The following is a 22392-nucleotide window of genomic DNA, read 5'->3' on the forward strand; positions in this document are numbered from 1 at the left end:
GGTCAGATAGCGAGAGGGATGGAGGTCAGATACAGAGAGTGATGAAGCTCAGGGAGGTGTGTATCTGAGAGGAAGGTCGGACACACAGAGGGAGGGATGGAGATCAGGGAGGTGTGTATCTGAAGGGAAGGTCGGACACTCAGAGGGAGGGATGGAGATCAGGGAGGTGTGTATCTGAGAGGAAGGTGGGACACTCAGAGGGAGGGATGGAGATCAGGGAGGTGTGTATCTGAGAGGAAGGTGGGACACTCAGAGGGAGGGATGGAGATCAGGGAGGTGTGTATCTGAGGGGAAGGTCGGACACTCAGAGGGAGGAATGGAGATCAGGGAGGTATGTATCTGAGAGGAAGGCCGGACACTCAGAGGGAGGGATGGAGATCAGGGAGGTGTGTATCTGAGAGGAAGGTGGGACACTCAGAGGGAGGGATGGAGATCAGGGAGGTGTGTATCTGAGGGGAAGGTGCGACACTCAGAGGGAGGGATGGAGATCAGGGAGGTGTGTATCTGAGGGGAAGGTCGGACACTCAGAGGGAGTGATGGAGATCAGGGAGGTGTGTATCTGAGAGGAAGGTGGGACACTCAGAGGGAGGGATGGAGATCAGGGAGGTGTGTATCTGAGAGGAAGGTGGGACACTCAGAGGGAGGGAAGGAGATCAGGGAGGTGTGTATCTGAGAGGAAGGTGGGACACTCAGAGGGAGGGATGGAGATCAGGGAGGTGTGTATCTGAGAGGAAGGTGGGACACTCAGAGGGAGGGATGGAGATCAGGGAGGTGTGTATCTGAGAGGAAGGTCGGACACTCAGAGGGTGGGATGGAGATCAGGTGGAACGAGGTTACTGTCCATTCTCTCCCCCCTGTGCTGCAGTTTGGTGCAGACTAACCTGTTGCTCTGTGGATCCCCGGTTAATGCAGTCCTCTTGCTCCCTGCCTTTCAGCCTCTCTCAATCCACACCACCACTTCTTCCCTGTAGGGAATGGGATTAAGCCAGTCACCCAGAGGGGATGAGTTCAAATCCCAGGATGGGAAATAGTGAAATGGAATTGGATAAATCTGATCATTTGTGTTCTGGCTGCAGAAATTGTCCATAAATCCTGCTGGATTGTTATAAAACACAAGGGACTCAGTGAGGGAAGCTGCTGGTCTCACCCTGTCACTGTCGACCCTGTCAATCACTTTAAGAATTTTATATGTTTCAATGGGATCACCTCTCATTCTTCTAAACTCCAGGGAATAATGTCCCAGTCTACTCAATCTCTCCTCATCGGACAATCCCCTCGTCCCAGGAATCACTCTCGGGAATCTCTGCTGCACTCCTTAGGTAAGGAGACCGTATCTGTACACAGTAATCCAGGTGTGGTCTCACCGAGGTCCGATAGAATTACAATAAGACTTCTTCACTCTGACAGGGACAGGAGCTGACACAGAGACTCTCTCTCTCTCTCTCCATCTCTCACTCTCTCTCTCGATCTCACTGCTGCTCTCTCTCTGTCTCTCTCTCTCTCTCGATCTCACTGCTGCTCTGTCTCTCTCACTCTCTGTCTCTCTCTCTCTCTCTCCATCTCCCTGTCTCTGTCTCTCTCCCTCTCTCTCTCTCTCCCCCACACACTCTCTCTCTCTCTCACACTAACCCATCCCTCTCTCTCTCTCTGTCTCTCTCTCTCACTCTCTGTCTCTGTCTCTCTCTCTCTGTCAATCTCTATCCTGCCTTCTCCCTCTGAAGGTGTTCTCTGGGTGTGAGTGTTTAATATAAGGTGTTGTTTGTCAGTATATTTTCGATGCTCTATGGTTTCTGACCATGGTGGGAGGGGATCAGGGCTCTGTTCTTTGACGTGACGCAGTGATGTCTGTCCCAGTGTCTCAGACTGTGATGCTGTTGTTTTCTGTGACTGACGCTATGATATCGATTGTAATCTCACTCAGTGTGACACAAGTTTACATGGCTTGATCAGTGGTGAGGGAGGAGCAGACTGAACAAGGAGCTGCAATCATCAGTCACTGCCGAAAACCTTCACACAGCCCGCACACTCCGCAAACTTCTTCACTAAATATTCTTTCAGCTCCTTAATGAGAGGCCTGGAGCTGAAAAGGGAAAAAGAGAAAGACATCTTTTCGAGAGGCTCATGGACACAATATACACTGTACATTACCCACTAATGACACTCTGTCTACATTTAACTCATTGTTTAAGCTCCAGCCCACCTCCTGTTCCTATCCATATGTTTCAGTCAAGGGGCCTGATAAGTCTACAGCACAGGAGGAGGCCATTCAGCCCCTTGTCCCTGTGCTAGCTGTCCACTAGGATCATTCAGAACTAACGTCTCAGTTTAATGTCTGTTATGGGGAAGTGACTGGAACCTGTTATTAGAGACAGAATGAGTGACAAATATGAACTGATCAGAGAGAGTCAGCATAGATTTAAAAAGGGTCAGAGATCTTTAACTAACCTGGTTACATTTTTTGAAATTGTCACTAAGCTGGTAGATTAAGGAGAGTCTATGGATTGTTATTGAATGGCCTCCTCCTGTTCCTATATCCTAATCCCACTCCCCTGCTCCCCCCATTGTCCTGTATTCTCCACAGATTTACCTGTTTATTAACTGCAGTTTGAACTAAAACCCAAAGCTTTCATTCCCCACAGGCTGCTGAATGTTTAGTGAATTCTCTGTTTGGATTTCCCATTTCTACTCTCTGTAGTTTGTCCATTCCTAACGCTGTTGATCATTTTAATTCAAGGCTTTATCAATCTGCAGTTCCACTTTCAAGGAATGATGGAATTGAAGCCGAGCTCTCTCTGCTTCGACACATTCTTCACCATCTTTTCACTACTTTTCCCCCTCAAACCCATCATCTCAAACTCCTCTGCATTGAATTGTGTCAGTCACCTATCTGTCCCTTCCCTCATCTGTCTCTACTCTCCCCAAGTCTTTGACTCTTCTCCTCCCTGTTTGTTAAACCTCTCCTTCTGTGTAGTCAGCACATTCCAGTTATCGGGGCAAGTGGCTGATCTTTGTGATGTGGAGGATTTGGGGGGTCAGATCGGGGTGAAAGATGAGGCCAAGGTTGTAAAGAGTCTGGTTCAGCAGCAGACAGTGCTCAGGGAGAGGGATGGAGTTTGTATCGGGAGCTGAAGACGATGGCTTTGATCTTCCCAATGTGTTTCCCAGTGAGCCTGCCTCCTCAGTCCTGACTGCTCTTAGCTGCTGTTCTTTTCACTGATTGGACAGTTATTATTACAGATTCAGACCACAGCAGAAACCCCCAGTGTAAAAAATAACTGCAAAGATTGTCCGATCGCAAGATTGAAACGTGACCAAGAGAGGAAGTGAAAGAAGGAGCTCAGAGCAGCTGCATGTTTGTTACTGACACGGGAGAAAACTGTGAACCGTGTCCACTACCTAGAATCTTACAGCACAGAAGGAGGCCATTCAGCCCACCCTGCCTGTGAGTTACCCAGTGAGTCCCACTCCCCCTCTCTATCCCCATAACCCAGCAAATCTTTCCTTTTCAGGGAGATCTCCAATTCTCTCTTGTTTTTTCAGGGAGATCTCCAATTCTCTCTTGTTGACCTGGGTCCACAGCACGAGACTGTCCCTAACCTGGGCTCGAAATTGGCATCTCATTCATTCATTGGAAGACAAAATGCCCGGGGTGGGAAATGGAGCTCAGAACTCCCAACATTCCCTCTCCCCTCCTGACATAAACCCCAAATTGTCCGAAATGCAGTGGTCATCACCATTGTGTCCAATTCTGTCCCTAGCCAAAATCCTCACAAAATTTGAATTTATATAGCGCCTTGACATACAAACATCCCCCAGATGTATCATGGAGCAGCAGTGAGATGAACGGGGGTGGGGGGTGGAGGAACTTTAGGAAAGTGATGAAAGGCTTGGGTGAAAGGATGGAGTTTGATGCAGGAGAGAGAGGCCTGGAGAGGGGAAGGGATAAAGAGTGGGAGTTCAGAGAGCAGGGCCTAGGCGTCTGAAGGCTCTTGGTGTGGGACAGGGTTTGGAACTCTGCATTTCGGACAAGTTGGGGTTTATGGAGCGTGGATGAAGGAAGCCGGCAAAGGGCATCGGAATAATGGAGTCAGGAAGCAAGACAAACAGGGATAAGGGTTTCTGTGGTCAAGGGGCTGATGTAGTGTAGAGACGGACAATGTTGTGGAGATGGAAATTAGAGGCTTATGGGATGGAGAGATGTGGAGTTTGAGGCTCAGCTACTGGAGACCCAATGGGAAGGAGGCCCAGGTTTACTGGTCCCTATTGGATGGTCCAATGGGAAGCAGGCCCATGTTTACTGGTCCCCATTGGAGGGTCCAGCGGGACAGGGACACCATGGTTGATGTGGAGGACAGTTTCTTTCTGTTGTAAATGTGTGATTGTCCACCCCTCATCCCAGTAAAACACCCTGACCCGGAGCCTGACCATGGAAAGGGATGGAGAGGGGAAGGGATTCGAACATGTTCTGAATGGACAGGATGGCTCAGTGGGTCAGGCTCTGCCCTGTCCCTCCAGCTCACACTGATGGGGTGAGGGTCTCCTCTCTCTGCTGGGCCTTCATGAAATGAGGTTTGTGTCCAAACCAATCCCCAGTGAGAATTGGCCAACAGCATAGAACTGCCCTTAATTTGACAATAATCTGTCAGTCTGACTGAGAGAGGCCAAAGCATTGTCAATGTGGGAAATGGGGCCTTACTCCAGGAGAAGACATGCTTCTGGGGTCAAGGGTTCACATCCATCGGTGGGGCAGAGCAGAGGGAGTTTTCCCCTTCATTTCACTGTGTTCCACCCGGGAGACTGTGGGAAAGAGAGAGCGAGGTGGAGACTGTGAGACCGAGTGAGAGAGGGAGGGAAGCATTTAACTGCTGCACCAGGACTCAAAGTGTTCCAACCTCCAGTAATAACGCCTGTTATAGAGATCAGTTAGAGAATTCCAGAACGATGGAGGGTGGGAGAGAGATGAGGAGGCAGAGAGAGAGAGAAAGAGAGAGAGAGAGACTTGGGGGGGGGGGGTCAGGGGAGGAGAGAGAGAGAGAGAGAGAGGGAAAGAGAGAGAGAGAGAGAGGAGAGAGAGGCATGGAGGGAGATCAAAAAGTGACATTGTGACGGGAGCCATGATTGACTTGGCAGTGTGAGAGAAATAGGGAACAACAGAGATATGGAGGGAGAATGAGAGAGGCAGACAATGAGGGACAAGTGGAGGGAGAGGGAGGGAGGGAGTTGAAGAGGAAGTGAAAGGTGCTGACGTGGTTTTCTATGGGTGATACCATTTACATACTGAGGAACAGCCAGTGAGACTCTGACAGGCTGCAGCTTTATAAAGCTGAGCCCAGTGAAGGGAGAGTTTATCAGTGACCAGGCACAGGGACAGGAGCAGACACCATGATTTCAGCCATCCAGCTCATCTGGCCTCTGGCATTCTGCATCGCAGGTACAAATCCCACTCCTTCCACTGTGAATATTTTCCTGCTCTCCATTTCCATCCAATTCGACTGACTTGTGATTGAAGGGAAAATGCTGAAAGCAGAGGAACGGTCACTGTCTCTAACAATATCTCATTTTACAGGCTCTTTGTGTGACACTTCTTACTTCACTCTGTTTCTTTATTACCCCTCAGGTATCAGTGGGGACATCACCATGACCCAGTCTCCCCCGGTGCTGTCAGTGAGCCTGGGCCAGACGGCCACCATCACCTGTACGGCCAGTCAGTCTGTTAGTAGCAGCTACGTCAGTTGGTACCAGCAGCGAGAAGGACAGAAACCCACTCTCCTGATTTATTCGGCAACAACTCGATTCACAGGAACATCGGAGCGATTCACCGGCAGTGGATCTGGCACTAAATACAGCCTGACAATCAGCAATGTACAGAATGAGGATGTCGCTGATTATTACTGCCAGGGCTATAGCAGCTCTGCATACACAGTGATACAGAGCCTTACAAAAACCTCAATACACACAGCACCACCTCCTGTACTGACACATCCCACAGTTATATAGAATATATAATAATGGACACACAGTCCCACCTCCTGTACTGACACATCCCACAGTTATATAGAATATATAATAATGGACACACAGTCCCACCTCCTGTACTGACACATCCCACAGTTATATAGAATATATAATAATGGACACACAGTCCCACCTCCTGTACTGACACATCCCACAGTTATATAGAATATATAATAATGGACACACAGTCCCACCTCCTGTACTGACACATCCCACAGTTATATAGAATATATAATAATGGACACACAGTCCCACCTCCTGTACTGACACATCCCACAGTTATATAGAATATATAATAATGGACAAACAGTCCCACCTCCTGTACTGACACATCCCACAGTTATATAGAATATATAATAATGGACACACAGTCCCACCTCCTGTACTGACACATCCCACAGTTATATAGAATATATAATAATGGACACACAGTCCCACCTCCTGTACTGACACATCCCACAGTTATATAGAATATATAATAATGGACACACAGTCCCACCTCCTGTACTGACACATCCCACAGTTTTTAGAATATATAATAATGGACACACAGTCCCACCTCCTGTACTGACACATCCCACAGTTATATAGAATATATAATAATGGACACACAGTCCCACCTCCTGTACTGACACATCCCACAGTTATATAGAATATATAATAATGGACACACAGTCCCACCTCCTGTACTGACCCAGTTAGACAGAAGATATAATAAACACAAGAAAGGAAACTGAACAAATTATTTTCACTGTCCACTACACACTCCAGTCCCTGTGGTGTCCACCACGCACTGAAGGCCTCATGTTTACCTTTTTTCCATGTCCACATTTGAAGACCGACTGGAAGATTTATCATAAAATGTTCAAGTTCTCAAATTTCTCAAGCACAACTGCACAGAATTCAGAGAGATGGAGAGAGAGAAAAACAGAGAGAGAGACAATCAGAGAAAGAGAGATAGAGAGAAAGAGTTAAAGGTGAGTGTGAGTGAGAGACAGAGAGAGGGTGAGAGTGAGTTAAAGGTGAGTGTGAGTGAGAGACAGGGAGAGGGTGAGAGTGAGTTAAAGGTGAGTGTGAGTGAGACAGGGAGAGGGTGAGAGTGAGTTAAACGTGAGTGTGAGTGAGAGACAGAGAGAGGGTGAGAGTGAGTTAAAGGTGAGTGTGACTGAGAGACAGGGAGAGGGTGAGAGTGAGTTAAAGGTGAGTGTGAGTGAGAGACAGGGAGAGGGTGAGAGTGAGTTAAAGGTGAGTGTGAGTGAGAGACAGGGAGAGGGTGAGAGTGAGTTAAAGGTGAGTGTGAGTGAGAGACAGGGAGAGGGTGAGAGTGAGTTAAAGGTGAGTGTGAGTGAGAGACAGGGAGAGGGTGAGAGTGAGTTAAAGGTGTGTGAGTGAGAGACAGGGAGAGGGTGAGAGTGAGTTAAAGGTGAGTGTGAATGAGAGACAGGGAGAGGGTGAGAGTGACTGAGTGAAGCAGAGAGCAGAGGTTTTTGTACAGCCCCTGCACTGGAAGATCTCAGTGTGGGGTACGTTCGGTAAAGGAACCAAACTCAGACTGAGTAAGTAAACCCCAATCCTCCCTTATTAACCCTTTCAATACTGAAACTTTCTCAAACACTAATGCTGAATCGTTGAAGGTGTTAGTGAGGAGCTGCAGTGAATGAAATGGTTCAGTGAACAACACTGTGTATAACAGGGTGCCCAGCTGTATTTCTTTCATTACATTCCCCCCTTTAAGCAGCAAGATATAAATAACCAACTTTTACCCACCGTCTCGAGGAGATCTGGACGTTTGCAGACTGTGCTGACATTGCTGCACCATGGAGTGAAATCACTCACTAGACTCCTGTCAGTCTCAGTGTGACAGACACGGGCAGAGTTTGATATGAGCTCTGGCTCCCTCTCACAGTCTCTGATATAACTGATCACAGCACCAGCACAGTGACACACCGAGGTCCCACCTCCCCCAGCTTGAACTCTGCTCTCTCCGCTCCCTGGTTATCTCTTGGCAAAGTTCTGATGACAAACAGGTAGAGCAGGGCCCACAATCCAGTGGCTTCAGTGTTCCAGGGTTTCGGGGAGACTCCCCGTTTCCCCCGAATGTTTAAATGTCACCCTCTAGACTCCAGGCCTCCCGGAATCTGTTCTCCATCTCTCTCCTGAAGACACTGTCTCTGACTGGGGAACAGCTCCACCCTCCCCAAGTGGGCTCATTCCTCCAAGTGTGAGCTGGGAGGGTGAACATGGTGGGCTATTGGACCATAAGGTGTCGGCCTTGCCTCAGTGGGTAGCACCCGCCCCTCAGAGTCACAATGTTGTGGGTTCAAATCCCACTCCAGAGACTTGAGCACATAAACCAGGCTGAGACTCCAGTGCAGTATTGAAGGAGGGCAGCACTGTCAGAGGAGCCGTCTTTCAGATGAGACAAACTGAGGTCTGCCCTCTCAGGGGGATGTCAAATATCCCACGGTGCTTTGAGAAGAAGAGCAGGGGTGATCCCCCTGGTTTCCTGGACAATGTTTATCCCTCAATCTACATTACTACACATCTAATTATCTGCTCATTGTTAAACTGATATCTGGGATCTTGCTGTGCACAGTTGGTTGTGGAACACTCTGGGACGTCCTGAGGTGGTGACAGGTGCCACTGAAATGCAAGCCTTTCTTTGAAGTTGGAGATTCCTGATGGTGACCCTGTGAGGTGCCATTGACCTCACACTGACCCTGTCTGACCCCTGGACTTTGAGATTAATTGAAGCCTCACCCTTGACGTCGCCCCAGTGTTGGCCGGCAAGGTTTGAAATGAAATCTCAAACCTTCTACACCCAAAGCTGTTTTCTCAATACATTAAGAGTAAGAGGATAACTAGGGGACGAGTAGGGCCCATAAAAGACCAAAAAGGTAACCTATGTGAGGAGGGGGAGGATGTGGGTATGGTTCTGAATGAATACTTTGCGTCTGTCTTCACAAAAGAAAGGGAACAATGTAGACATTGTCACTATGGAGGAGGAGTGTGAAATATTGGATGTGATAAACATAGGGAGAGAGGAAGTATGAGGGGGATTAGCATCCTTGAGAATGGATTAACCACCAGGGCCGGGTGAAATGTGCCCCAGGCTGTTAACAGAAACAAGGGAGGATATTGTGGAAGGTCTGACCCTCATTTTCCAATCCTCACTGGATACAGATGAAGTGCCAGAGGATTGGAGGTCTGAGAATGTTGTACCTTTGTTTAAAAAGGGAGCGAGGGATTGACCGAATAATTACAGACCAGTCATTGTGTCCTCGTTGGTGGTCAAATAATTGGAATCAATTCTGATGGACAGGATAAACTGTCGCTTAGAAAGGCACAGATTAATCCAGGACAGTCAGCATGGATTTGATAAGGGAAGGTCATGTCTGAATAATTTGTTCATCTTTTTAGAGGAAGTAACAAGGAGGATTGATGAGGGTAGTGTAGTTGATGTTATCTACATGGATTTTAGCAAGGTTTTTGAGAATGTTCCACATGGCAGACTGGTTAATAAAATAAAAGCCAATGGGGTCCATGGGAATGGGGCCCATTAGATACAAAATTAGCTCAGTGGCCGGGTACAAAGGGTAATTATTGATGGTGTTTTAGTGACTGGAAGGCTGTTTCCAGTGTGGGTCTGCAGGCCTCAGGCCTCGGTACCCTGCTTTTTGTGTATATATTAATGATTTGGACATAAATGCAGGAGATTGATCAAGGAGTTTACAGGCGACACAAAAATTGCCTACATGGTAGATAATAAGGAGGATTGTTGTAGATTGCAGGAAGAGATCAATCTACTGGTGAGGTGGAAAGAAAAGTGGCAAATGGAATTCTCCCCAGAGAAGTGTGAGGTGATGCATTTGCGGAGGTCAAACAAAGCAAAGGAATACCCAATAAATGGGAAGATACTGGGAGGTGTAGAGGAAGTGAGGGACCTTGGGGTGAATGTCCAGACTCCTGAAGGTGGCAGAACAGGTCGATAAGGTGGTTAAGAAGGAACATGGAATCCTTTCAATCATTAGCCGAGGTATCGAGCAAGGAGGTTATGCTGGATTTGTATAAATTATTAGTGAGGTCACAACTTGAGTACAGTGCGCAGTTCTGGTCACCTCATTACAGGAAGGATGTGATTGCAGCTATGAGGAGAGATTGGATTGGCTGGGGTTGTTCTCCTTGGAACAGAGGAGGCTGAGGGGAGATTTGATTGAGATGTACAAAATTATGAGGGGCTTGGATAGAGTGGATGGAATGGGCCTACTTACTTTAGCAGAGAGGTCAGTGACTAGGGGGCATAGGTTTAAAGTGATTGGGAGAAAGATTAGATGGGAGATGAGGCTCTGGAACTCACTTCCTGAAAGGGTCACAGAGGCAGGAACCCTCCACCCATTTAAAAGGTGTCTGGATATGGACCTCAAGAGCCTGAACCTGGAGGACGACGGACCAAATGCTGGAAAGTGAGATTCGGCCGGACGGCTCATGTTTCAGTGGGCACAGACATGATGGGCCGAGTGGCCTCTTTCTGTGCCAGAAGCTTTCTATGATTTTATTCTATGACACCCAATCTGAATTCTTCCTGAAGTGGGTTGTTCCAAGTGTGCTCCAACATTCTGGGATAAAGTTCTCTCGATGTGTGTGTGACATGAGGATTGTTAATGCTGAACCTGTTTCCCCCGGACAGGCTGATCAATAGTGAGAGATTCCTGACAGCTTAACAGGGTCTTAGAGGGACACTGAGTCTTTAAACACTCTTACTATTAACCATTTCAGTGCTGAATTTGTGGAAACCCTCTTTACAAATGTCGAAGAAACAGTCCAATATGATTTAACCAGCTTAACATCAAACCTTTACCTCCTGCCACTCAACTAATTTGAAACACAACTTGCCCCTTTCCCTGGGATCCCATGAGTTTTTAATTTTCTGACCAGTCTGTCATGTGGAACCTTGTCAGAAGTCTTGCTAAAATCCGCATAGACCACGTCAAACTCGCTCCCCTCATCAACCCTCCTTGTTACCCCATCAAAAAATTCAATCAAGTTAGTCAGACATGGCCTTCCCTTAACAAGTCCATGTTGACTGTCCTTGGTTGTATCTTTCTCAAAGATGATTAAAATGTCCCTCAGAATATTTTCCAACAATTAATATTTCCTCTCTCACTATGGCCGGAATTTTCCGGCCCCATTGGTGTCAGGTGTCATGGTGAGCAGTGGGAATAATATGGTGAGACAGCCAAAAATCTGAAACTGATGGCTCTCCTGCGGCCAGAGCGGGGGTAGAGGACATCAGGATGGGCCTCCACAGTGTCCAGAAGGCATCCCAGGAATGTATCACTGAATCGGGGGCTGCACTCTGCTTGGCTTTTGGGGCCATGTCTTCCCCGGAGCAGCCCCGGGCTGCAAGCATTGAGAAGTGTGCGCACGGCTGTAGTTTAAATATGGTGTCCAGCTTCTTCAGTGCTGTTGGAGCTGCACTCATCCAGGCAAGTGGAGAGCAATCTAACACATTCCTGACTTGTGCTTTGTAGATGGTGGACAGGCTTTGGAGAGTCAGGAGGTGAGTTACTCGTCACACGATTCCTAGCCTCTGACTTGCTCTTGTAGCCACAGTATTTATATGGCTAGTCCACTTCAGTTTCTGCTCAATGCTAACCCCCAGGATGTTGATAGTGGGTGATTCAGTGATGGTAATGCCATTGAACATCAAGGGTCGATGGTTGGATTCTCTCTTGTTGGAGATGGTCATTGCCTGGCACTTGTGTGGCATGTATGTTACTTGCCACTTGTCAGCCCAAGCCTGAATATTGTTCGGGTTATGCTGCATTTGGACAGGGACTGCTCCAGTATCTGATGAGTCATGAATGATGCTGAACATTGTGCAATCATCAGCGAACACACCGACTTCTGACCTTATGATGTAAGGAAGGTCATTGATGAAATAGCTGAAGATGGTTGGGCCGAGGACGCTACCCTGAGGAACTCCTGCAGTGATGTCCTGGAGCTGAGATGACTGACCTCCAACTACCACAACCATCTTCCTTTGTGCTAGGTGTGACTCCAACCCACAGAGAGTTTTCCCCCTGATTCCCTTTGACTCCAGTTTTGCTCGGGCTCCTTGATGCCACACTCAGTCAAATACGGCCTTGATATCAATGACAGTCGGTCTCTCCTCACCTCGGGCGTTCAGCTCCACTGTCCATGTCTGAACTAAGGCTGTAATGAGGTCAGGAGCTGAGTGGCCCTGGCAGAACCCAAACTGGGCCTCAGTGAGCAGGTTATTGCTGAGCAAGTGCCACTTGATAGCACAGTTGATGACCTCTTCCATCACTTTACTGATGTTGGAGAGTAGACTGATGGGGCGGTAATTGGCCAAGTTGGATTTGTCCTGCTTTTTGTGTACAGGACATACCTGGGCAATTTTCCAGGTGTTGCTGTGTGCCACACAGCAATGTGGTTGGCTCTTAACTGCCCTCTGAAGTGGCCCAGCCCCCACTCAGTTGTTAGAAACTGTGACAAAGTCACAAAAAAGGAATGAAACCGGACGGACCACCCGGCATCGACCTAGGCACCGGAAACAACCACAGCAACCTCAGCCCCGTTGACCCTGCACAGTCCCCCTTACTAACATCTGGAGGCTAGTGCCAAAATTGGGAAAGCTGTCTCACAGACCAGTCAAGCAACAGCCTGACAGAGTCATCCTCACAGAATCATACCTTACAGATAATGACCCAGACTCCACCATCGCCCTCCCCGGGTATGTCCTGTCCCACCGGCAGGTAAGACCCAGCAGAGGTGTCAACACAGTGGTATTCAGTCAGTGGGGTGTTGCTCTGGGAGTCCTCAAAATCAACTCCGGACCCCATGAAGTCTCATGGCATCAGGTCAAACATGGGGAAGGAAACCTCTGCCCGATTACCACGTACCGCCCTCCCTCAGTTGATGAATCAGTGCTCCTCCATGGTGAACACCACTTGGAGGAAAGACTGAGAGCGGCAAGGGCACAGGGGATGTAAAACAATCTGTCTCCCACACGCCAGTGCCCTTTGTGCAAATCTGGGAGAATTCTGCACTATTTATATCCCATCAAATATTTCACAATTCTCCTCTATGAAAACCTCCCACTGCTCTGACAATGATTTACCTTCAAGTTGCTGTTTCCTGTCCATTTCGGCAAATCGCAGCTTAGTTAAATTGGCCTTTCTCTAATTTACAACTTTTACACTTGGTCTAGCTTTATCCTTTTCTATAACTGCTCTAAATCTAACTGAATTATGATCACTATTACCCAGATACTCTCCCACTGATACACCTTCCACCTGCCCAGATTCATTCCCTGAAATTGTCTAAAACTGCCCCTTCTCTTGTTGGGTTTGTTACGTTCTGGCTAAAAGAATTCACCTGGATGGATTATAAGAATTTTACATCATCTATAGATTTACACAGATCTGATCCCAGTTAATATTCGGGAAGTTGAAATTCATTATAAAGACAGTGATTAAACTTCCTTCTCTTCTCTTTCAGGCAGTGAGAAGTCACAACCCACACTGACCCTGCTGCCCCCCTCCCCGGAAGAGGTCAAGACCAAGGGCACTGCCACCCTGGTGTGCCTTGCCAATCACTTCTATCCCGATGAGGTGAAGGTGGAGTGGAAGAAGGACGGTGCAGCCATTTCGGACGGGGTTCAGACCAGCAACTACCTGCGAGCTTCGGACAGCACCTACAGCGTCAGCAGCCTGCTGACCCTCTCTGGCTCCGGCTGGGAGTCCAACGCCCGCTTCTCCTGTGTTGTCACCCACGAGAGCCTCTCCTCTCCCCTCAGCAAGAGCATCAGGAGATCAGAATGTGCGTAGAGTGTTAGAGACAGTCCACAGAGGAGACACAACTTTAAATAGAACAGGGGTGAGCTGGGAGGGCAAAGGTCATTGTCAGCACCGAATTACAACTCTCTTCCTTCTCAGGACCGGCTCTGAGACACTTCTGAGGGTCAGGGGTTAAGGCACGTTATTGGGACAGTGTAAAGGGAGCTTTACTCTGTATCTAACCCTGTGTTATACCTGCCCTGCGAGTGTTTGATGGGGACAGTTTAATGGAAGCTTTACTCAGTATTTAACCCCGTGCTGTACCTGCCCTGGGAGTGTTTGATGGGGACTGTGTAGAGGGAGCTTTACTCTGTATCTAACCCCGTGCTGTACCTGCCCTGGGAGTGTTTGATAAGGACTGTGTAGAGGGAGCTTTACTCTGTACCTAACCCCGTGCTGTACCTGCCCTGGGAGTGTTTGATGGGGACAGTGTAGAGGGAGCTTTACTCTGTATCTAACCCCGTGCTGTACCTGCCCTGGGAGTGTTTGCTGGGACAGTTTAATCTCGTGATGCTAAGTAAAACCTCTCTAAGATGCTGAAGACTGTCAGCTGTACAAAAATAATGTGACCCTCCGAAGTGTCTGCTTCAGTAAACCAGACCCCTTCCTGCTCACCCTGCAGTTACAATTTAAGGTTTAGTCACTGTTTAAAGGGACAGGATTCTCATGTTCTTGAGAAAATCTCCACAAGCGTTTTAATAAATCTCCATTCTCCCTGTGAATTTCTCCAGCTTCCTCTGGCTGGGCTGTTTATTCAAGTCTTTTTTCTGTAAATGTCAATGTGTAAAAGGTAATAAACATTAAGAATATTCAGTCTCTGTCTGGTGAGTGCTTTGGAAATGTCCCACCTCCCCATCAGCTGATTGGCTGCATTTCAGCAAGTGATTGTCCTGATTGGCTGGTTGGCCTGTCAATCAATGAAACATCAACAGACGATTTGGTTCAAAGACAATTATCAATCATTTTAAAATGATCAGTTTTATCTCGAATCTCTTGAATTCACAAGATTAAAAACAGAAAAGAAACTGGAAGTTGCTGGGATTAAATCATCACAATCACAATTCCCCAAACCATATTCACGACCTTCCCCGTGACCTTCCCATCTCACGTGGTCTCGCTACTCCCATAGTTTCAATCACAGATAAGACCATCTCTGATCACTTCCTTGTATCACTCCCCACCCACATCCCCCTTCCACAGCACAACCCTACCCCCTTCTGTATCCATCCCTGGAAAAACCTATTCCCCAATTCACTTACAACTGCACTTTCAAAATCCCAACGATCTCGTCTCTGGTCCTCCGATCACCACAACATTTCTGCAGCGACTGATTTACTCAACCTCACCCTCACCTCCACCTTTCATATCCTAGTCCCCAATAAAACCATTCCTCTCCCTCACCCTGACCCTTCCCCCTGCTACAACCCTCATCTCCACTCACTTAATCCAAGGGAGGCAGACTTGAAACTGGTTTATCCATCACCGCCAGATCTGGCTGGAGCGCTCCAAACACTCCCGGCTCCTCCTCTCATCTGCTAAAACTGTCCCTGCTCCATTACCTCTGGTGTCCCCCAGGGATCGATCCTTGGCCCCTCCTATTTCTCATCTACATGCTGCCCCTCGGACACATCATCCGAAAGCATAGCGTTAGTTTTCACATGTACGCTGAAGACCCCCAGCTCTACCTCACCACCACCTCTCTCAACTCCTCCACTGTTGCTAAATTATCAGACTGCTTTTCCCACATCCCGTACTGGATGAACAGGAAATCCTACAATTAAATATTGGCAAGATTGAAGCCATTGTTTTCAGTCCCCACTCCAAACTCTGTTCTCTAACTCTTGACTCCATCCCTCTCCCCAGTAACAGTCTGAGATTAAACCCGTCTGTTCACAACCTTGGGGTCACATCTGACCCTGAGATGAGCTTCCGACCTCATATTCGTCACATCACTAAGAGCGCCTATTTCCACCTCCATAACATCGCTCGACTTCACCCCAGTCTCAGCTCATCAGCTGCTGAAGCCCTCACCCCTGCCTTCGTTACCTCTGGATGTGACTATTCCAATACACTCCTGGCTGCTCTCCCACATTCTACCCTCCGCAATCATGGGATCATCCAAAACTCTGCTGCCCGTGTCCTAACTCAGAGCGAGTCCCATTCCCCTGTCACCCCTGTGCTCACTGACCAACATTGGTCCTTGACCTCCTGGTCAAGCAACATCCTGATTTTACAAATCCCATCCTTGTTTTCAATTCCCTCCATTTCCTCGCCCCTCCCTATCTCTGGAATCTCCTCCAGCCCTACAACCCTCCGACATATCTGTGCTCATCTAATCCTGCCCTCTTGTGCATTCCTAATCAGAATCGCTCCACCATTGGTGGCCGTGCCTTCAGCTGCCTGGGCCCCAAGCTCTGGAATTCCCTCCCTACACCTCTCCCCGTCTCTCCCTCACTTTCCTCCTTTAAGACACTCCTTAAAGTCAACATCTTTGGCCAACCTTTTGGACGTCTGATCCATTGGCCCAGAACTTCCGATCTCCGGTACCCCGGAAGCACAGGCCAAGATGCACTGGGGAACCCCTCGGAATTCCCTACACACTGACTACAAGGGAATTATGCAGGAAGTCTGAACTTCCGACGGGAAATTACCCTGTGCCTGGAACCCTCTGAAACTCTGACTTAAAGCCCGGAGACTTCCGATCATTCCGACTTTCTGATTGGAAATGTTACCCGGGAAACGTTAGGAGGATTAAAACCAGTTCTAACTCCTGGCTAACTAGACGACTAAAACCCCCAACCCCCAAATATACCCGGGACAACCCCTTCCCCTACCCACCTACCCCCCAATAACACCCGACCTGAACACCACCCCGACTGCCCCTCCAGATTACCCCCGACCTCCCCAATAGCCACACGAACAGCCAACTCCGTCCAACCACTCGACCAACACGCGAGCCCCAAGCCACTCAACCAACAAACCCCCACATCTGCCACCCTACCCCTTGTCCATTTGCCTGCGACTCTACCCACTCACCCACCTGCCTGACACTCTACACCGTAGCCCATTGGCCTGCGACCCTACACCCTCAGCCACTTACCTGACAATCTACCCCCTCACCCACTTGCCTGACACTATCCCTCGCCCACTTGCCTGCCACCCTCAGCCATTTATCTGCCACTATACGCCCTCACCCACTTACCTGCAACTCGACTCCTTCACCCAATTACCAGCTACTCTACCCCCTCACCCACTTACCTGCCATTCTACACCCTCACACACTTGCCTGCCACCCTACCCCCTCACAAACTTACCTGCAACTCTACCCCCTCACCCACTTGCCTGCAACTTTACCCCCTCAACCACTTACTTAACACTCTTCCCCCTCACCCACCTGCCTGCCCCCTACCCTCGCCCACGTACCTGCCACCAGACCCCCTCATCCACTTACTTGACACACTACCCCTCACCCACTTGCCTGCCACCCCACACCCTCATTCATTTACCGGACACTCTACCCCCTCACCCACTTCCCTGTCACTCTAACCCCTTGCCCACTTACCTGCCACCCTACCCCCTCACGCACTTGCCTGACACCCTTGCCTCTTCATCCACACCACTGGCACAAAAATCCACTCAACCACTTACCCACCACTCTACCCCCTCGCACACTTGCCTGACAATCTACCCCCGCAGTCACTTGCCTGCCACACAGAACCGCCTCACCCACATGCCTGCCACCCTACCTCCTCACCCAATTTCCTGACACCCAACACCCTCACACACTTGCCTGTTACTCTACCCCCTCACCAAGTTGACTGACACTCTACCCCCTCAACTACTTGCCTGCCACCCTACCCCCTCACCCATTTACCTGACACTCTACCCACTCACCTACTTGCCTGCCACCCTACCCCCTCACCCATTTACCTGACACTCTACCCACTCACCTACTTGCCTGCCACCCTACCCCCTCACCCATTTACCTGACACTCTACCCACTCACCTACTTGCCTGCCATGCTACAACCTCAACCACTTGCCAGACACCCTACCCCCTAAAACAATTGTCTGCCACTCTACCCCCTCTCCCACTTATCTACACTCCACCCCCTCATCCACTTGCCTGAAACTCTACTCCCTCACACACTTGCCTGAAATCCTACCCCCTCACACATTTGCCTGCCATTCTACCCCTTCACCCACTTGCCGGCAACTCTGCCCCTTCACCCATTTACCTGACAGTCTACCCCTTACACACTTACCTGACACTCTACCCCCTCACCCACGTGCCTGCCACTCTACCCCCTCACCAACTTGCCTGAAACACTACCCGCTCTACCAATTGACATTCACTCTACCCTCACACCCAGTTGCCTGGCAGTCAACCCCTCACCCAATTAACTGACACCCTACCCCCTCACCCACTTACCCCCCACTCTATCCACTCTCCCACTTGCCTGCCACCCTACCCCCTTATCCACTTGCCTGAAACTCAACCACCTCACCCACTTGACTAACACTCTACCCCCTCACACACTTGCCTGCTACCCTACCCCCTCACCCACTTACCTGAAATCCGACCCCCTCACACATTTGTCTGACATTCTACCCACTCTCCCACTTGCCTGCCATTCTACCCCCTCAACCACTTGCCTGCTACCCTACCCCCTCACATACTTACCTGAAATCCTACCCCCTCACACATTTGTCTGACATTCTACCCACTCTCCCACTTGCCTGCCATTCTACCCACTCTCCCACTTGCCTGCCATTCTACCCCCTCAACCACTTGCCTGCAACCCTACCCCCTAACCCGCTTACTTGACGCACTACCCCCTCACCCACTTGCCGGCCACTCTGCCCCCTCGCCCATTGCCTGCCACCCTTCCCCCTCACCCACGTGCCTGCCACTCTACCCCCTCACCAACTTGCCTGAACCACTACCCACTCTACCAATTGACAGACACTCTACCCCCACACCCTGTTGCCTGGCAGTCAACCCCTCACCCAATTAACTGACACTCTACCCCCTGACCCACTTACCCCCCACTATACCCCCTCACTCACTTGCCTACCAACCTCCCCCCTCACAAACTTACCTGACACACTACCCCCTCACCCACTTTCCTGACACCCTACCCCCTCACCCAACTGCCTGACACTCTACCCCCTTAGCCTTTTGCCTGCCACCCTACCTCCTCGCCCACTTACCTGCCACTCTGCCCCCTCACCCATTTACCTGACAATCTACCCCTTACACACTTAGCTGTCACTCTACCCCTTCACCTACTTGGCTGCCACCCTTCCCCCTCACCCACTTGTCTGACACCCCACACCCTTGCCCACATGCCTGCCACTCTACCCCCTCACCAACTTGCCTGAAACACTAACCGCTCTACCAATTGACAGACACTCTACCCCCACACCCAGTTGCCTGGCAGTCAACCCCTCACCCTATTAACTGACACTCTACCCACTCACCCAATTACCTGCCACCCTACCCCTCACCCACTTATCTGCCACTCTACCCCCTCACCCACTTACCTGCCACTCTACCCACTCACCCAATTACCTGCCACCCTACCCCTCACCCACTTATCTGCCACTCTACCCCCTCAACCACTTGCCTGACACTCTAGCCCATCACACATTTACCTGTCACACTGACCCCTTACTCAATTGCCTGACACCCTATGCCCACGCCAACTTACCTTCCACTCCACCCACTCGACAAATTACCTGCCACTCTACCCACTCACTCGCTTCCTTGACACTCTGGCCCCTCGCCCACTTACCTAACACTCTTCCCCCTCACCCACCTGCCTGGCCCCTACCCTCGCCCACGTACCTGCCACCAGACCCCCTCATCCACTTACTTGACACACTACCCCTCACCCACTTGCCTGCCACCCCACACCCTCACTCATTTACCGGACACTCTACCCCCTCACCCACTTCCTTGTCACTCTAGCCCCTTGCCCACTTACCTGCCACCCTACCCCCATGCCCACTTAACTGCCAACCTACCCCCTCACACACTAACCTGCCACCACTCCCCCTCACCCACTTGCCTGACACCTTGCCTCTTCACCCACACCACTGCCACAAAAATTCACTCAACCACTTACCCACCACTCTACCCCCTCAGTCACTTGCCTGCCACACAGAACTGCCTCACCCACATGCCTGCCACCCTACCTCCTCACCCACTTACCTGCCACTCTGCCCCCTCACCCATTTACTTGACAATCTACCCCTTACACACTTAGCTGTCACTCTACCCCTCACCCACTTGTCTGACACCCCACACCCTCGCCCACGTGCCTGCCACTCTACCCCCTCACCAACTTGCCTGAAACACTACCCGCTCTACCAATTGACAGACACTCTACCCCCACACCCAGTTGCCTGGCAGTCAACCCCTCACCCATTTAACTGACACTCTACCCCCTCACGCACTTACCAGCCACTCTACCCCCTCACCCACTTTCCTGCCACCCAACCCCCTCACCCACTTGCCAGACACTCTACCCCTCACCCACTTAACTGATACTCCACCCCCTCACCCGCTTGCCTGACAATCCTGCCACCCAACCCCCTCACCCACTTGCCAGACACTCTACCCCTCACCCACTTTCCTGCCACTCTACCCCTTCACCCACTTACCTGACACTCTACACCCTCACCCGCTTGCCTGACACTCTACTCCCTCACCCACTTTCCTGACACTCTACCCCTTCACCCACTTGCCTGACACCCCTACACCCTCGCCAACTTACCTTCCACTCTAGCCACTCACCGACTCACTTGCCACCCTGGCCCCCCGCCCACATGCCTGACACTCTATCCCGTCACACACTTACTTGACACTCTACCCCCTCAACAATTTACCTGCCACTCTGCCCCCTCACCCACTTACCTGCCAGTCTACCCCCTCGCCCACTTGCCTGACACTCTACCCCTTCACCTTCTTACCTGACACTCTACCCCCTCACCCACTTACCTGCCACCATAACCCCTCACCCACCTGCATGACACCTTACATCCTCAAACACTTGCCTGCCTCAAAATCCCCCTCATCCACTTATCCGCCACTCAATCCCCTCGGCCACTTACCTGACACACAGAACTGCCTCACCCACATGCCTGCCACTCTACCCACTTACCTGACACTCTACCCCCTCACCCACTTACCTGACACACTACTCCCTCACCCAATTGCCTGTCACCCTACCCCCTCACTCACTTGCCTGGCATTCTACCCTCTCACCCACTTACTTGACACACTACCCCCTCACTCACTTGCCGGCCACACTATCCCCTCACCCACTTGCCTGCCACCTTACCCCTTCACCCATTTGTCTGACATCCTACACCCTCAGCCACTTGCCTGAAACTCTACCCCCTCACCCACTTACCTGAAACTCTATCCCCTCACATATTTGCCTGCCATTCTACCCCCTCCCGCACTTGCCTGCCACCCTACACCCTCAACCACCTGCCTGCCACCCTACCCACTCACCCACTTACCTGCCATCCTACCCCCTCACCCACTTATCTGAAACCCTGCCCCCTCACACATTTGCCTGACAATCTACCCCCTCACCAACTAACCTTACACACTACCCACTCACCCACTTACCTGCCCCCTACCCACTTACCTGAAATTCTACCTCCTCACCCACTTGCCTGCCACCCAGCTCCTCATCCATTTACCTGACACTCTATCCCCTCACCAAATTACCTGTCACTCTAACCCCTCACACACTTGCCTGCCACACTACACCCTCTCCCACTTACCCGCCACTCCTCCCAGTCGCCCACTTGCCTGACAATCTACACCCTCACCCACTTGCCTGCCACCCTTCCCCCTCACCCACTTGCCTGCCACTCTAAACCCTCATCCAAGTGCCAGCCACTCTACCCCCTCACCTGAAACTCTGCCCCCTCTCCCAATTGACTGACAATCTTCCCCCTCACCCACTTGCCTGACACACTACGCCCTCACCAACTTACCTTCCATTCCACCCACTTGACAACTTACCTGCCAATCCACTCACCCGCTTCATTGTCACCGTGGCCCCTCCCCCACTTACCTCCCACTCTAACCCCTCGTCCACTTGCCTGACACTCTACCAACTCACCCATTTGCTTGCCACCTTGGTCCCTCACCCACTTGCCTGCTACCCTACCCCCTCGCCCACATTCCTTCCACTCTACCCCCTCGCCCTCTTGCCTGACACTCTACCCCCTCACCCATTTGCCTGACAATCTACCCCCTCACCCACCTGCCTGCCCCCATCCCCTCGCCCACTTACCTGCCACCCTACCCCCTCACACACTTACCTGACACTCCACCCTCTTGCCCACTTGCCTGACACCCTAAACCCACACACACTTACTTAATACTCTACCCCCTCACCAATTTACCTGCCACTCTGCTCCCTCACCCACTTACCTTCCAGTCTACCTCCTCGCCCACTTGCCTGACACTCTAACCCCTCTCCCACTTG

At 50.4% G+C, this 22392-nt stretch overlaps 1 protein-coding gene across 1 annotated transcript; it reads left to right on the forward strand.

Annotated features, from left to right (window-relative positions):
• Positions 1-5307: 5307 nt before the first annotated feature.
• LOC144692804 (immunoglobulin kappa light chain-like) lies at positions 5308-14690 on the forward strand. Its single transcript, XM_078561880.1, has 4 exons — positions 5308-5431; positions 5618-5922; positions 7490-7571; positions 13540-14690. The coding sequence occupies exons 1-4, from the start codon at positions 5383-5385 to the stop codon at positions 13866-13868; spliced, it is 765 nt and encodes a 254-aa protein (XP_078418006.1). The 5' UTR covers positions 5308-5382; the 3' UTR covers positions 13869-14690.
• Positions 14691-22392: the final 7702 nt, after the last annotated feature.

Source organism: Cetorhinus maximus, chromosome 17 (assembly GCF_964194155.1).
Source record: "Cetorhinus maximus chromosome 17, sCetMax3.hap1.1, whole genome shotgun sequence".
In the NCBI taxonomy this organism is placed as follows: domain Eukaryota; kingdom Metazoa; phylum Chordata; class Chondrichthyes; order Lamniformes; family Cetorhinidae; genus Cetorhinus; species Cetorhinus maximus.